This window comes from Quercus robur, chromosome 5 (genome assembly GCF_932294415.1).
Source record: "Quercus robur chromosome 5, dhQueRobu3.1, whole genome shotgun sequence".
Lineage (NCBI taxonomy): Eukaryota > Viridiplantae > Streptophyta > Magnoliopsida > Fagales > Fagaceae > Quercus > Quercus robur.
The window spans coordinates 33519358-33537146 of record NC_065538.1 but is presented as its reverse complement, the minus strand read 5'-3'; the positions used below and the strand labels follow the sequence as shown (position 1 = coordinate 33537146).

General features: G+C 37.8%; 1 protein-coding gene and 1 pseudogene across 1 annotated transcript; both read left to right on the top strand.

The window, feature by feature from the left end:
* Nucleotides 1-6752: 6752 nt before the first annotated feature.
* On the top strand, nucleotides 6753-7562 carry LOC126728119 (uncharacterized). The gene has a single exon (XM_050433987.1). The coding sequence runs from the start codon at nucleotides 6753-6755 to the stop codon at nucleotides 7560-7562; it is 810 nt and encodes a 269-aa protein (XP_050289944.1).
* Nucleotides 7563-7594: 32 nt separating this feature from the next.
* The window catches only part of LOC126728118 (flotillin-like protein 2), a 35150-nt pseudogene continuing 24955 nt past the window's right edge, over nucleotides 7595-17789 (top strand).

Sequence of the window (17789 nt, the reverse complement as noted above, 5' to 3'; positions counted from 1 at the left end):
CACTTCTGCAATCACTCAGACGAATTCAATACAAAATCGTTTTCGATCTTGGTTTCTACGTACATCATAAAATCTTCACTATCAATTCATTACGTAACTAACTTAAATGTTCTACCGAAGAACGGATAGAGATATTGAGTAGATGGGTATTGTATGTAAAGGAGCTTAGTACGGAACGCTCTCTCTCTCGGGAAGAACAAGAGGAGATTACACGTAGCACCAAGAAAGTTAAAGTTGTCAACCAGGCGGGACGTTGTGAAGGACAAGGTTCAGGGTCTCCATCTCCAAGTCACGCTGGGGGTACTGGTAGCCATAGCACCTCGTTCAAGGAAAAGCTAATGGGTGAAATACCCGGTGCTTACACTCAGGCCTTCAACTTTGATGACTTCATGGACGACGATGGCGAGTCGGACGAGGAGGTTGAATCACTCCGGCAAGGTGTTATTGCTGTGAAGTTTGATAAGGATTTCAAACAGAGGATTCGCAAACCGTGGGCTAGAGCTTTGATTGTCAAGGTTTATGGCAGAACTGTAGGATTAAATTTCCTTCAAGCCAAGCTTCTGTCTCTTTGGAAACCAGCTGGGAGGCTCGACTGTGTAGATTTAGAACAAGGCTTCTTCCTCACGAGGCTCTCTCTGAGAGAAGACTTTGAGAACGTTTTGAAGAAGGGTCCTTGGTTCATTGGGGATCATTTCCTTTCTCTAAGACCATGGGAGCCAAATTTCAAGCCTGCTTCAGCTAGCGTATCTTCCATTGCGGTCTGGGTTAGACTGAATGCTCTGCCTATTGAATATTATAATGCTGAGGCGTTGAAACACATTGGTAAGGCATTAGGCAATGTCCTAAGAGTTGATACCTTTACTGCATCTGAGTCTAGAGGCAGATTCGCTAGACTTTGCATCCAAATAGATGTGGATAAGCCGTTGATCACCACCATTTTGATAGGAAAGCTTGAGCAGCCGGTTTTGTATAAAGGCATCCAGAGATTGTGCTTTGAGTGTGGCAGAGTAGGGCATAGGCGTGAGAGTTGCCCGTACATTATTCGCCAGGAGACACCGTGCAAGGCGGTGATGGAGGACGAACCGGAATTGGGAGGTGCTAGCTCACACGATATGTGTGATTCTGACAAACAAAGGGCTGCGATGGAGACTGAGATGGGGACCACAAATGTGCGGCATGTCACTGAGCAAGATAGTACGCATGAAGGAGTGTATGGTCCTTGGGTTGTAGTGACACAGAGGAAGAATGGGACAAAGTCTCATAAGAGTGGTGGGCCATCTGCTGAAAATAGGAATGTTTTTGCTTTCAAGAGTAACGGAAATGTGAAGGCAACGAAGAGGACGTGGATTAATGAGTGTGAGGATAAGGCTGGATTGCCTAGTGGGCCTCCCCGTGAAAGTAAAAGGAAGCTATCTCCTTTTAGATTTGTGGACAAAGCCCAATTGGAGAAGTCTATTCAAAGAATAGGATCCGGGCTCACCTCTGAAATGCAGTACGGTACATCCTTAAAGCCAAGTTCAAGTGAACCAAAGGTTATTCCAACTTGGGCTGCATCTGCTCAAGTTTTACTTAAGCCCAATTCGGTGAAGGGCAAGAAAGGAATTGCGCGTACAAGGGCTTCCCAATCTGCTCAAGCTGGTGCCGTAGAAGCATCAAGTGTCAAAACTTCCTCTGTTCAGCTGAATAAAGGAATTGTTGCGCATGAGAGAGATGCCGTCCCTGTGCCAAGAGCGAGTGACAAACATGGAGATCGGAGTGGAGGTAAAGCTGGAGAGTTTCTTAGTGAAATTCAGAGCAAGTTTAACTTGGATTATGGGATGGATCAGCACCAATGTCAAGCCAGTAGAGAAGCAGAAAAAAATCTTCAAGCTAGTTGCCAGAGAGATGCCGTCACTGTGCCAAGAATGGGTGAAAATATTGGAGATCAGAGTGGTGGTAACGTTGGAGAGGATGTTAGTGAAATTCCGAGCAAGGGTAACTTGGAATTTGGAATGGGTCATCACCAATGTCAAGCTAGCGGAGAATTTCAAGCTAACGATGGATTTTAGCTTCCATATGGCCGCATAGGAGATGGTTTAGAGAATGATGAAGTTCATAATGAGCTTGTTGTTCAGAGAGGGTCGGATAAAGGAGGATATGAAGCGATCCGGATGGATTTTGAGAGCGGAGGTGATGGTGGGTCTTCCGTTTGATGTTGTCTCACCCCAAATTTATTTAAATTTAATCATGAATGTTATCATTTGGAACTGTAGTGGCGCTCTGAAGCCCTCTTTTCAGAATTGTATTGGGGATTTAGTTCAAAGTTATAATCCTGCAATCTTGGTTGTTATGGAAACTCGGGTTGGGGGAGATAGAGCTAGGGAAATTATTAACAGGCTTCCTTTTGATGGAGCTGTGCACACGGACACTATAGGGTATGCTGGTGGGCTGTGGGTGCTGTGGAATTCAGACAGGGTTGAGGTTTCTCCGTTGGCCACTACTGAGCAGGAAATTCACACCATGGTCAAGGTACGTTTTTCAAATGATTGTTGGTTACTTTTTGCTGTGTATGCTAGTCCTAGAAGTGTTGAGAGGCACATTCTGTGGAATAATTTGATTAATGTAGCAGAACTTCAAAATATGCCCTGGGTTATAGCCGGGGACTTTAATGAACCTTTGGTTGATGGTGATAAATTTGGGGGGAAAGCGGTGAGTGTTAATAGGTCTTTGTTGTTCAAAGAGTGTCTGGATAAAAAGTATGATTGATATCGGTTTTGCGGGACCCTGTTTCACTTGGACAAATAGAAGGGAAGTTCAGGCTTTGATTCAGGAAAGGCTAGATAGGTACTTTGTTAACCCCAGCTGGTGTTTGTTGTATCCAAAAGCTAGAGTTACCCATCTTACTCGGTGCCATTCAGATCATTGTCCTGTCTTATTAGAGATGCAGCCGGGTATTAGTGGTGAGAAGAAAAGACCTTTTAGATTTCAATCTTGTTGGCTATTGGATGCTACTTTCTCGAAAATTGTTTCTCAGGCTTGGGGAGGTGCAGATTACCTTGTGGATGCCATTGATAATTTCACCAAGAAAGCGATGGTTTGGAATAAGAATCATTTTGGAAATATCTTTAAAAAGAAGAAGAACCTGATGGCTAGGATAAATGGTATTCAAAAAGCTATTGCTACTAAACCTTCTAGGTTTCTTCTTAATTTAGAAGATGAGCTTTTAAGGGAGTTAGACTCGATGCTTAATCAAGAGGAGGAGCTTTGGGCTTTAAAGTCTCGGGTGAATTGGATGATCCAAGGGGACCGGAATACGGCTTTTTATCATGTTTCGACTTTGGTGAGAAGGAAGAGAAATCAGATTATTGCTATAAAAAATGCTGTGGGGGATTGGATTTATGAGGAAGGGGACATCAAAGATTTTATCAGAAGTGGTTTCAGTGGTATATATTCAACCTCTCATGTGGCTGTAGCTAGGGCTGATCCTATCACCTCTCGATGGCAAGCTAGTCTTTCTGAAGTGGAGAGGGATAACATAAGTGGGGGGGTTAATGAGGAAGAAATTAAGGCAGCCCTATGGTCCTTGAAACCCTTTAAAGCCCCGGGCCCGGATGGCTTACATGCGGGGTTCTTCCAAAAATTTTGGCCAGTGGTGGGGGACTCAGTGATTCAAGAGGTTAAGCAGGTTTTTGTTAGCAGGAAAGTTCCGGACTTTTTGAATAAAACACTTATTGCTTTGATTCCTAAGATTCAAGGGCCGGAGACTTTAGGTAATTATAGGCCTATAAGTCTGTGCAACACGGTGTACAAAGTGGTGACCAAGATTATTGTGGCTAGGTTGAGGCCTTACTTGGACAAGCTCATTTCTCCTATGCAAACGGCCTTTGTGCCGGGTAGAAAAGGGGTGGATAATGTTATCATTGCTCAAGAGATTATCCACTCCTTAGGGAAGAAGAGAGGGAGAACGGGGTATATAGCTTTGAAGATAGATTTGGAGAAGGCGTATGACAAGTTAGAATGGAGCTTTATCCGGGATATGCTCATAAGGATTAATCTCCCAAATGATCTTATTGAAATCATAATGAGCTGTGTTACAACTGTTTCTACATCCATTTTATTCAATGGTGAAGTTCTAGACCCGATTTTCCCTTCGAGGGGAATAAGGCAGGGTGATCCTTTGTCTCCATATCTCTTCATTATTTGTATGGACTTCCTTGGGCAACTTATAGAAGAGAAATGTAATATGAAGATGTGGCAGGCAGTCAAAGCTTCTCAAAGTGGTCCGGGCTTTTCTCATCTATTTTTTGCAGATGATCTCATTTTCTTTGCAAAAGCTGATTGGGTTAATTGTTCAGCCATAAGAGATGTTCTGGATGATTTCTATAGCATATCTGGTCAAACAGTAAGCGAAGCAAAATCGAAAGTTTATTTTTCTCCTAATGTTGATAGAGATACTAGGGAGTCACTTTGTGATATTCTTGGTTTTGCTTCCACCCCGTTCTTGGGGAAGTACCTTGGGTTCCCCCTAAAGCAACCGGGTTCCTCTTCGCAAGATTACAATTTTATTTTAGATAGAGTTAAGCAAAAACTCTCCGGGTGGAAGGCAAATATGTTATCTTTGGCAGGACGGTCAGTTCTTATTCAAGCTTCCTCGGCGGCCATTCCGTCATATGTCATGCAATGTACTTATCTTCCGGGTAGAATTTTGGATGGAGTAGATAGAGTTAATCGGAATTTCCTTTGGGGATCTTCGGATACAGCCAAGAAAGTTCATTGGGTTGGTTGGGATAAGGTGACGAAGTCAAAGGAGGAAGGGGGTCTTGGGTTGCATTCAGCTAAGGGTAGGAATGTTGCTCTTTTGGCTAAGCTGAATTGGAGGTTCCAAACTGAATCTGAGGCTCCTTGGGTTAAGGTGTTGGAAATGAAATATTGTAATCATAGGAGGAGGGCTGCTGCTAGTGCTAATAAGCTCCCTTCCTCTTCCATTTGGTCGGCTATGAAGAGAGGTAGAGATACTTTTAACAAAGGGAGTAGGTGGCTGGTGGGGAAGGATAGTGCTTTAAATGTGTGGCATAGTAATTGGACAAATGGGGGTTCTCTTAGAGAGCTTATTCATGGACCCATTACCCAAGAAGCTAGCCTCCTTGAAATTAAGGATTTTATGCTAGACACGGGTTGGGATTGGGGGAAAATCCCTTTTGAGATTCCTCTTGAAATTAAAAGGATGATTCAAGCTACTCCGGTGACAATCCTAAATAGGGGAACTGATAAGTTGGTTTGGGCTGGGACTCCTAAAGGCACCTTTGATTTAAGAAGTGCTTATAGGTTTGCAATGGGTTTTGATACAACTACTACTTTCCCGGCAAGTTGGATTTGGAAAGCGGAAACTCTCCCAAAAATTAAAACCTTCCTTTGGAGATGTGCTCATAATAGTATTGGAGTCAAAGTTTGCTTGGAGAGAAGGGGTATAACTCAAGATATTGTTTGTCCAATTTGTCAAGGAGGATCTGAAACCATTCTGCATGCTTTAAGGGACTGCAACCAGCTGAAGTGTGTGTGGAATCAGCTTGGAATATCCTCTTTGAATCACGAATTTTGGAGGAGTGATCTTCAGAGTTGGCTGTCTTGGAATGGTAGGATGATGAGCAATCTTTGTGCTTCTCAACCCCCTTGGAAAATTGTTTTTCCGATAGCCTTGTGGAATATTTGGAAGAGTAGGAACAATTTGGTTTTCAACAATAAGAACAGAAACCCGAGTCTTGCTTTGGATATTGTGAAGCAAGCTTTAGAGTATTATCACTGTGTTGCTTCCCCAAGGCTGCAAACTCGCAAAGTGCTGAAGGAAATTCGTTGGGAGAGGCCGCCTCAAGGATGGGTGAAGCTAAACACTGATGGGTCGGTCAATGGGACTTCCGGGTTGGCAGGGTGTGGGGGTGTGATAAGAAATGATGAAGGGCAATGGATTGTTGGTTTTAGCAAGTGTATCGGTATCACTAGTAGTTTTGCTGCTGAATTATGGGGGCTTAGGGAGGGTCTTATTTTGTGTTGCAACCTGAATATTTCTTTTCTTGAGATTGAGATTGATGCCAAAGCTATTGTGGATATTTTAAACAAGCCAGATCTTGAAAACAGCATTATTTCTCCTATTTTGGATGATTGTAGGCTGTTGATTGGCCGGTTTTCTCAGATTCGTGTGAAGCATTGTTTCCGTCAGGCGAATAGATGTGCAGATAGCCTTGCTAGAATGAGTTTTAGTCTAGATAGTGTTTTTTCTTCTTTTCATAGTCCGCCTGTGGACTTGTTGGATGTTTTTGAGGATGATCTCAATGGGGTGTATGTTAGCAGGCTTTGTCCTGAACCTGTTGTTCCCTTTTAGTTTGTTCTAATGAATCGTCTTTCACCAAAAAAAAAAAAAAGATATTGACAATAATCGAAATTTAATTTATACAGCACTAAAGTTAAATATTAATAGGTTATTACATAGAAAAACTAGTTGCTTTGGCAACTTTACGCTCCTTGGAAAGGTACCAAGGCTTCTCTGACCTGAGCGTGTCTCGAGGTCTCTTTGCTTGTCTTCTTCTCATTCGATCATCCTTTTCATCCCCAAATATCTTTTCTCTACCCTTCTCAATCTTCTACCTTCATCTAATTTGTCTTATCTTTCATCCTTTTCTGTCAAAGAGCCTCTGTTTTGTTAGAAAATCCTTGTTGGTTAGAGATTCTCCCATCTTGTGGTTTGGGGTTTTCCCCTTCACCACGGATTCCCAGCCGTGATGTCTCAGCAAGATGAGTTGGTGGAAGCACTCAATGCTGAAACCAACAAGATAAGAGTCTCGGGTAAATCATTGAAGTTGAAAGCAAGTGAAAAAGCGGTGGAAGAATTATATAATACTGGGCTAGTGGGTAAGCTATTGGCAAATAGGAGTATCAACAAAAATAGAGTGAAAGCTATCACCTTAAAGGCATGGAGAACATCAAGAGGGGTCCAGATAGTGGATCTTAGAGAAAATATATTCCTATTTAAATTTGCTTGTGAAGGTGACAAAAGAAGAATTATGGAACTAGGGCCATGGAATATTGAGGGCTTCCCTCTCATTTTAAAGCAATGGAATCAAAACATGGTGGTGGAAGATCTAGACTTCTCAAGCCTACCGATTTGGATTCAGGTACATAATCTATCCATTGAATACATGTCTAAAGAAAATGCAGTGGGGATTGGGTCACTGGTAGGAGAAGTGGTAGATGTTGATTTCACAGGAGATGGAGAAGTTTGTATGTGCAAATTCCTAAGAGTCAAAGTGGAAGTTAAGGTTGATGACCTTCTCAGGAGTGGGTTTTATCTTGACAGAAGCCCTCATCCGGACCTGTGGATTCAATTTAAATATGAGAGAGTGGCTGAATTTTGCTATAAATGTGGTAGGTTGGGGCATTTAAAGGCTAGATGCTTGAAAGTTAGTCACATATATGCCCAAATTCCATCAAAAGAGCCATATGGATTCGGGCACTGGATGAAGGCAGAGTCTACAGGGAGAAAAACATCAAGGTGGGTTGAATTCATGGCTGAAGAAAGTAGTGCAAAGTAGCAAAATTCAAAGAAGCATGTAGAAGAAGAGTGTGTTGAATACGCGCAAAGTGAAGCAAGAAATGAGGAAAGGCAGGTGGAAGGCTCGAGAAAATCACTGACAAACTTTGAAAGGTTGGTAGACCATGTCACTTCAAACCAGCCATGCTCAGGTAACTGTCTTCAGCTTTCCCCTCTCAACAAACCAGAAAACCATCCTAGTTACAAAAACCAAAATCCCTTAAATGAATCCCTTGTTACCACAACTCCTAATACCTTAACCCCCATGGAAACTGAACTCTTTGATGTCATCAATTCCTCAGCTTCAGGTCAAAATCAACCACATATGTCCGCCCAAGACACACAGTGTATAGAATCCCAACAACCACAAAACCTTAAACCCGATGTTGCCAGCAATAACCCAAGTCCTCAACACCAATTAAACCAACCTAGTGGGCCTATCTCAGACTCTGTCTCTACTGACCCAACTCTACTTATTGGGCTCTCAAAAGCCCAAAATAATTCATTATCTTGGACTGCCTACTATAATGAAGGGGAGTCATCTGGAAAGATCCAATTAAGCGTACCTAGTAATGAGAAGGAGCAGAAGCTTAGTGCTAAAAGAAAACTGAAGGAAGATGAGGGCCTAGCAAATAATAGGGCCATTAAGCTTAGTAAAGTGGGTTCGGGACTGCTTAAAGTTGTTCATCAACCCATAAATTATATTGAAGGTGCCCAACAGAAGGTTTCTAATAGAAATGTCCCAACTAGAAGGAAGAAGATGAAAGATTTGGCAAGAGAGTTACCTTGTCCTCAAGCTCATAGTGACTCTGACGAGGTAAACTCTGACCCTTCTTCAATTTCTCATACTGTCTCTTCCTTTATATCCAAAATGGCTGAGGAGGCGGGCCTAAACATGCCCCCACCCCAGCCATGATTATATTATCTTGGAATTGCCGTGGCTTGGCTCGGGCCTTGGCAAAAAGAACATTGCGAGCCTTGATAAAGAATATTAGTCCAGATATAATTTTCTTGTCAAAAACCAAGGTGCCAATTGACAAAATAAAGAAATATTTGAATTCCCTGAGTTTTTACTTTTTGGAATTTATGGATCCTAGAGGAAAGAAAGGAGGGCTTGTTGTTGGGAGGAAGATTGGGGTTGACTTGGAGATTACTTCAAAAGGGGTTAATATGATTAATGGCTTAATTTTTTCTGATCCGGTTAATGAACCATGGTTGGTGTCTTTTGTATATGGTCCTCCTAGTAGAAATAATAGAGGTCCTTTTTGGGAAGCAGTGGAGAAAGTGGGAGAAGCCTTTAGTGGAGGGTGGCTTTGTGTTGGTGATTTCAACCATGTCTTTTACCAAGCAGATAAAAAAGGTGGAAGACCAGTTGCTGGGTCATCTAGTGGGGGTCCAAATGCTGTAATAGATAAGAATGGCCTTATAGACCTTAATTTTTCTGAAAATCCCTATACGTGGTCTAATAGGAGGGAGGGATTAGCAAATGTTAAAGAAAGACTTGATAGAGCCTTTGCAAACGAGAGATGGAGATTTATGTTCCCAAGAGCAGCGGTCCAACACATTCCTGCCTCATCTTCAGATCATTCCCCGATAATTATACATACTGAAGGAGAACAGAGGCAGATTAAAAGGCCTTTTAAATTTGAAGAAGCTTGGACAAGAGATGAAACTAGTTTTTTTGTTGTGGAGAAGGCATGGAAAAAATTTTAAATGGGACTCCCATGTTCAAAGTCTGTAAGAAGATCAAGTAAACAAAAGATGAATTTCATAGATGGAACAGAGAATGGTTTGGGAATATTCAGACAAAAATTAGGAGAAATGGGATCAACTAGAGCAAATCCAGAAGGAAGAACCTACCCAGGAGAATTTGGAAAAGGAAGCTAGTATAAATCTGGAGCTCCATGAATGGTTGATTAGAGAATAAACTTTATGGAGACAAAAATCTAGAACTAAATGGCTTTCTGCTGCAGAGTTGAATACTAAATTCTTTCATCTTTCGACAATTGTTAGGAGGTGGAGGAATGCAATCGATTTTCTAAAGAATCAACAAGGGAATTGGGTTTCAGGTAGGGAAGAGATTGGAATGTGTTTTGAGGAGTTCTTCACTACTCTCTTCACCTCATCCAATCCCTCAATCCCAAACAACTTGGATGACTTAGTCTTGCCTAGTCTATCTCAAGAAGATAAAGAGATGTTATCAAGGCTGCCTTCTGTGGAGGAGATTAAAAATGTGGTTTTTAGTTTGGGTTCCAATAAGGCTCCCGGACCAGATGGAATGTCAGCCTATTTTTTCAAGTTCTATTCGAATATCATAGGAGGAGAGGTCACTGAAGCAATTATAAGTTTTTTTAAAAGGGGTTATATGTTAAAGGAAATCAATCACTCCTTTATCGCTCTTATTCCTAAGGGTAACAATGCAGCTTCAGTAAACCAATTTAGGCCGATTAGCCTCTGCAATGTGCTTTACAAAATCATCTCCAAACTCCTTGCAAATAGGCTCAAACAAGTCCTTAACAAGTTAATTTCACCATGGCAGACAACATTCATTCCTGGTCGTAAAATCCAAGAAAATACTTTTTTGGCTCAAGAAATTCTCCATGCAATGAAGAAGAAGAAGGGTAAAACGTGTTGGACGGCTTTAAAAATAGATATGGAAAAGGCGTATGACCGCCTGGAATGGGGATTTATTGAGAAATTCCTACGTTGTTTTGGGTTCCCTGATACTTGGATACAATGGGTTATGCAATGTGTTTCTACAACATCTTTCTCCATCCTTATAAATGGAAGTCTGTTTGCGTTTATTAGACCTCAAAGAGGGGTGCGGCAGGGTGATCCTCTTTCTCCCTTCCTTTTTGTTTTAGCAAGGGAGGTTTTGGCCCGCTTGATTGAGAGGGAAGCCTTGTGTAATGGGATAACGGGTTTTAAGCTGGCCAGAGATCTTACTCCTATTACTCATCTGCATTTTGCGGATGATCTTTTTATCTTTGCTCAAGCTAATGAGGAAAATTTGGAAAGAATAAAGTTTTGCTTGGATGTGTTTTCAAGCTGGTCGGGGCAGAGGATAAACTTCTTTAAATCAGCTATAATTTTTAGCAGAAATACTCCTCAGTATCTGAAATCTCGACTAGCAAACTCTATTGGAATGAATGCTTCAAACAAGAAGGAGAAATATATTGGTATCCCAATGGCCTCTAGTAGAGACAAAAAAGCAGCAGCTAAAGAGATTATTGATAAAAGTTAAACAAAGGCCGCAAGGGTGGAAATTGAAAACACTCTCTCAAGCAGGTCGAGTGACTCTCATTTCATCTATGGCTTCTTCCATGCCATCTTACCAAGCTTTATCCCTAATCCTCCCTAATGAAGTTTGTTCAAAGCTTGATTCCCTCAACCGAAGATTTTGGTGGGGTATAATGGATGATAGTAAGAAAGGTTGCTATCTCAAAAGGTGGGATTCAATATGTACTCCTAAAAATGTTGGAGGACTTAGCATTAAAAAAACAGCAGATATGAATAAAGCTTTGGTGGCTAAAATGACTTGGGATGTGGTCAATAACAGTGATAAAATGTGGGTAGTGGTTTTTAAGAAGAAATATGTTCGGAACAGAAATTTCATGAAAATGCCTAATTCGAATAGTGCTTTTTAGGCTGCTCAAAGTATCTTTGAGTGCAAGAAGGTTATTAGTAAGGGCTTGTGCCATAGAATTGGTGATGGCCTTAACACTTGGATCTTTGAAGATCCTTGGGTCCCTAACGGGCCAAGGTTCATCCCCTAAATAAGAAGTGGTGTATCTATTGATGTTCACTTGGTAGCAGATTTGATTAATCAAGATACCAGATAATGGGATAGAGGTAAACTTTTAATACTGTTTGATCCCCCCACAGTAAATAAAATCCTAAATATCCATCTATCTCATCAAACCATGAATGACCAAGCATTCTGGTGTCTTACTCATTCAAGTGAGTTTTCAATGAAATCCGCTTATAATGCGATAAGAGGGCTGAATCATCCAAGCCACCCCCATATGCTCAGTAAAGATTGGAAGGACTTATGGAAGCTGAAAGTAAATGCTAGGCTCAAAAACCTTCTGTCGAAAATGTGCTGGAACATCCTTCCAACTTGTTCTGTTCTTAACAGTCGTTTTAATATTTCTTCTTTAAATTGCTTTTTGTGTAATAATGCCCCTGAAAATATTGAGCATTTGTTTTTGCAGTGTGATTGGGCTGTTCAGCTTTGGTTATTATCCCCGTGGCCTATATATATGAGTAAGTTATCCTCTCTCTCTATTTTGGATTGGATTAAGGTTATTTTAAATCCAAAATCCATGTTGGGGTTGAATGACGAGTCTGTCAAAGACTTCCAGCTTTATGCTCCATTCTCTGTGATCATTTATGGATGGCTAGAAATAAAGCTAGAGTGGAGGGTTCCAAAAGTGATCCAACTAATCTTTCCAGGCAAATTTTTAAAGTCCTCATGGAGCATAAGGATGCTTGGAAGGAGCAAAATGAGAGACAATCCAAAGAGGTGGACTGGTCTCCCCCTCCAAAGAGTTGGATTAAGATAAATTTTGATGCGGCAATCCGTGAAGAGAAAACCACAGTTGCAGTTGTGGGAAGAGATGCTAATGGCAACCTTTTGTTGGCATGGTCAGAGCAATTTGAGAGTGGAAATTCCCTGCTAGGAGAAGCGAAAGCAGCTTGGTTTGCCATGAAGTGTGCTGTGAATGAAGGATTTAAGAATATAATCTTGGAGGGTGATGCCTGGAATGTCATTGAGCCGCTGAAAAAATCTGATATAACCCCGCATTGGAGTATCAAGTCTATCCTAGAAGATATTGTGTTCTTTGTTAATAGTTTTTCCAATGTTGAATTTTCTTTTGTACATAGAAAAGGTAATGTATCTGCTCATTTGCTCGCTCAATGGGCAGCTCTTATAAACTGGTTTGGGCCAGTTTCCCATCTCCTTTTCTGCCTTCTCATGTATCTCAGGTTGTTGTTAGAGATGGGTCCAGGCCCGATCTTTTTGTTTCTCCCCGGTTTTGGGTTGAGTTTTTTGAGCAATAAAGTATTTATTCAACAAAAAAAAAGGTTATTACATAGAAGATATGATCTAATACCGAATCAATATATTACTAAAAGCTGAAGCGTGACATTTATAATTGCTGAGCTCCTATTGCGCCACCTCATCACCACGTCATTCGCCACATAATTAATATTTATTCCTATTTTTTTTACATATATATATATATATATATATAGATTATTGACTTTACATATTCATCTTTGTCGGTTTTAACATCTATATAAAATTAATATTTATTCCTATTTTTTTTTTACAAATATATATATATATATATATATAGATTATTGACTTTACATATTCATCTATGTCGATTTTAACATCTATATATATTTCTTTTTTATTTCCAATTTTCCTATAATTTTTTTTTACATTCACTTATTTTTTTAAATATTTACATTTTCTTCAACCTTTCTTCTTCTCTCACCTTTTCATCTCCCCACTACCCTCTACTTTAATATTGCTATTCATTCTTCTCTTCATCTTCCTTTATTTGTCTCTTCTTATCTCTTCCCTCTTACTATAAATTTGTCACTCTTTTCCATTCTTTGCATAGTTTTCTCTCACAAAAAGGTTCTCTCTCTCTCTCTCTCTCAATGTTTTGGTGGATTTTTATCTCTCTCAATGTTTTGGTGGATTTTTATTTTTTATTGCATTTCCGCTTTAGGTTGATAAAATTTTGTATTTTTAAGAACTCTAATTTATGTTGATACGATTTAGTTTTGTATTTTAAGTTATTATTATTATTATTATTTTTCTCTTTGATTGTTAAATTTTATCCAATTACATTATAAAAAATTAAAGATAGTAGAAGCATTTATAGCTACTGAGTTCCTGTTGCGCCACCACATCACTACGTCATTCGCCACATAATTAATATTTATTCCTATTTTTTTTTACAAATATAAATAAATAAATATATATATATATAGATTATTGACTTTACATATTCATCTTTGTTGGTTTTAACATCTATATATAATTAATATTTATTCCTTTTTTTTACAAATATATATATATATATATATAAATAGATTATTGACTTTACATATTCATCTTTATCGATTTTAACGTCTATATATATTTCTTTTTTATTTCCAATTTTCCTATAATTTTTTTTTTACATTCACTTATTTTTTTAAATATTTACATTTTCTTCAACCTTTCTTCTTCCCTCACCTTTTCATCTCCCCACTACCCTCTACTTTAATATTGCTATTCATCCTTCTCTTCTTCTTCCTTTATTTGTCTCTTCTTATCTCTTTCCTCTTATTATAAATTTGTCACTCTTTTCCATTCTTTGCATAGTTTTCTCTCACAAAAAGGTTCTCTCTCTCTCTCTCTCTCTCTCAATGTTTTGGTGGATTTTTATTTTTTATTGCATCTCCGCTTTAGATTGATAAAATTTTGTATTTTTAAGAACTCTAATTAATTATGTTCATACAATTTAGTTTTGTGTTTTAAGTTATTATTATTATTATTTTGCTCTTTGATTGTTAAATTTTATCCGATTACATTATAAAAAATTAAAGATAGTAGATAAAAATAAAATAGTATTCCATTACACAGCATAATTTGGATAATTTAGTGTTTATTGTTATATCTTTTAATTTTTCTTATTTTTTTTCTTCTCTTCCATTTTAATCAATATTGAAATTCAACCACATCCTCCTTATCATTAAATTATTTATATTTTCTCTCTCTTTTTGTTTTAAAAAATAAAAAATGTAATATTTTACTTAAATTCAAATAAAAGAAAATTGTGCTCATCAAATTGTACTCATTTTTTTTTAGCATTTACAATTTCTTCAACCTTTCTCATTCTCTTTACCTTTTCATCTCCCCAAAAATTCTACCTTGATATCACTCTTCCTCTTTCCTTTTATCTTCCTTTATTTTGTTTTTTTATATTATCATCCTCTTAGTATAAATTTATCATTCACTCTTCTATTCTTTACATAATTTTATCTAACAGAAAAGTGGTTATTTCCCACTCTTTCACCCTCAATTTTTTGGTAGATTTTTTATTTTTATTTTTCTTGCATCTCTATTTTAGCCTGATAAAGTTTTGTATTCTTTAGAGCTCTACTTTGGTTTATGGGATTTAGCTTTGTGTTTTAAGTTTTATTTATTTATTTTTTATGTCTTTGATTGTTAAATATTATCATATTTCATTATAAATAATTAAAAATAGTATATAAGAATGTACTATTATTATATTACATAGAATTATTTGGATAAGTTAGTGTTTATTGTTATGTATTTTATTTTTATTTTTTTTCTCATATAATTTTATTTAACATTTAAATTCAACCACATCCCCCATATATATCATTAAATTATTTATATTTCCACTCCTTTTTTATTTTTAAAAATTTTAAATATAATATTTTGCCTAAATTAAATAAATAAAATTGTCCACATTAAGTGGAGTAATGATAGGGAAACACTCATTCTCACACCCAATGCATCAAAGGAAGAATGAAATACAAAATAAATCAAGTTAGAAACACTAAATTAAAAAATAAAAATAAAAATAAAAAAAATAAAAAAAAAACCTAATAATGCATATTTAATGTCATAGAATCATCATCAAATTTTGGAAAACAATAGGTTGCCAATGGAGAGAGAGAGAGAGAGAGAGAGAGAGAGAGAGAGAGAGAGAGAGAGAGAGAGAGAGATGGTATAGAAAAAAAACCAATACAAAGTAATAAAGAGTAGATAAAGAAAAAAAAAAAACAAATGTCAATTAGTAATCGTTGATTGGAAAACAAAGAGGTTGTTAGAAAAAGTAAAAAATAAAATAGAGATTACCGTGTGGAGAACATTAAAAACTTTACAGTGTAGTACCATAAACTGTTTAATTCACTTAAAAAATTAAATCAACAATCAACAATTAAATACAATCATAGTACTAAATTTAAATTTAAAACTAATCAAATTCTAACTATGGAAACCATATTAATCATAACTAAAAAAGAGATGTTCTCTGATAGTAGTAGAAATTGAGTAAGAAATAAAGTTAGAAAATTTAAAAATCCATTTTTTGACATTTCATTTAACCTTATTTATAATATATATAATTTTCATGCACTATTACTTTCGAAAATCTAATGAACAATGCTACCTCTCATTTATCATCTTTGTTATGCAAATCATCAGTTAGTAAATATATGATAATGGTAAGAAGCGTTACAAATGAGATCACTAAAAAAAATATAAAATTAATTAGCCACTATCATTATGGAGTAGTAGTCTATAATTTTATGCATCTAAAAAAGTGGAATATATAGAGTTTTTTTAAAGGTATGTGTAAAGATTCACTATATGTGTGTGTGTGTGTGTGTAAAGGTAAAAAAATAAAAAAATAAAAAAAAGGGTATATTTAAGGTTTTTGTTAACTTAAGAACTAATGAAAATCAAATGGTTAATAACTAAAATTATAGTATTAATAAAATATTTAATGAGACCATCCTAAAAGAATTACCGCGCGCAACGCGCGGGTATGCGACTAGTATAAATAATACTACTACTCTTGGGCTCTTGGCTGACCTTTTGGTGTTGTATATATAAAGCCTCCACTAAGCCTTATATCTCTCTCTCATCAAGAAAAAAGAAAAGAAAATCTCATCTTTCTTTATGTTAAACACATATATCATGCACCCTCACGAAAAGCGTTCTCTAACCCTACCTCTCTTATTCATCCAGAAAACAGAAAAAGATATCTCTCTCTCTCTCTCTCTCTCTAAGTGCATTCTGTGACACGCATATGATTTGGAAAACAGTTGGCCCTTCAGTGTATCTAGCCATCATTGGCTGGGGCATTCCTGACATATACGTTTGGTCGAGAAATCATGGTTTTTCCCGAACAGCGGTGCACTCGTTTCGACGTGTCTACAGTCAACTACACGTTCGAAGTTCAAGGTCGAGAAACTCCTTTTGTTCTCCCCGCTCATCTCCCCACATGATAAGCACTCCAACCATGTCAACGAACTCGTTCAAGGTGTCATATATTGAGGGTGAGACCCATGTGCTTGCTGCCTCCATGCCCATGAAACAAATCTTTAATGGTTTGTTTGGATTGAAGGGGAGGGAGGGGGAGTAGAGTAGAGTAGAGTAAATTTAACTCAAAATTAACCTATTTTTAGTCAACTCTACTTTACTCCTCTCCTTCCTGGCCCTAAAGGTATCAAGGAGTTCAAGAAATAGGTTTTTGAAAATGTTCAACTTGAACTCGATCAGTTTGGGCTTCTAATCTATAATGCTAATGTCAAACAACTTGTGGATGTGCTTGGCCATGAGTATTTTTCATACCTAGGCCAGAAAACCCAGATGGAGGCTGCCAATCAAGCCAAGGTACATCAACCGCCTAAAATCCACTTTTTGTTATTAATAGAAAATGATGATGCCGAAAAAATCACCAATAGGTCACACAATACTCGCGCGCTCGAAGTAGCACCTGTACAACGAAAAAGAGAAGACCGAACAGAGAGCACTAGTGTGGTGCCGGCCAAAAACCCTCTGATGGTCAAGTTAGAACTATTCTCACAACTCTAGAGTGCTAGAGGGGGTAAATTATGCGTACCTTGATTTGTGAGAGCATTGGGGCTTTTATAGTAGTAGGAGGCTAGCACCTCTTCTTTGGCGTTGAAGTCTTTTCCTTATAGGACTCTACTTGAATAGTTCCAAACGTGGTGAGCGAGATCTTTCCTTGTAAAGAAGATCTTCCTTCGGCACGCGTACCTTCCGAAATTCCTTTTGCGCTAGGATTCTTATTTTCTTCAGGATTCTAGGATGATTCAGGCATAGGCAGCAAGTACTCTTCATCCAGGGTTTTTGCTGTATCTATCCACGATGGGCCTTGGCGCAAGTTGGGCTAGCTCTTCGTCGGCCCACAAACCCGAATTCATCAAGCCCATTAAATCAGGCCCGTCAAGCCATATTTTATACCCTTCAGAAAATATTCATAATTCTTTTCCAAATTTTTTGTTTTTTTTTTTTTTTTTCAATAAGTTTAAAGGAAAAACAAATTTTATAAATCTTGAGATAACAAGTTTGATGTACATGGTTGCATTAATTACAATTTGTCACCTGAATGAGTTGTGAAATTTGTTAGATAGTATTATTATTTTCTATTTGCCTTCTTTT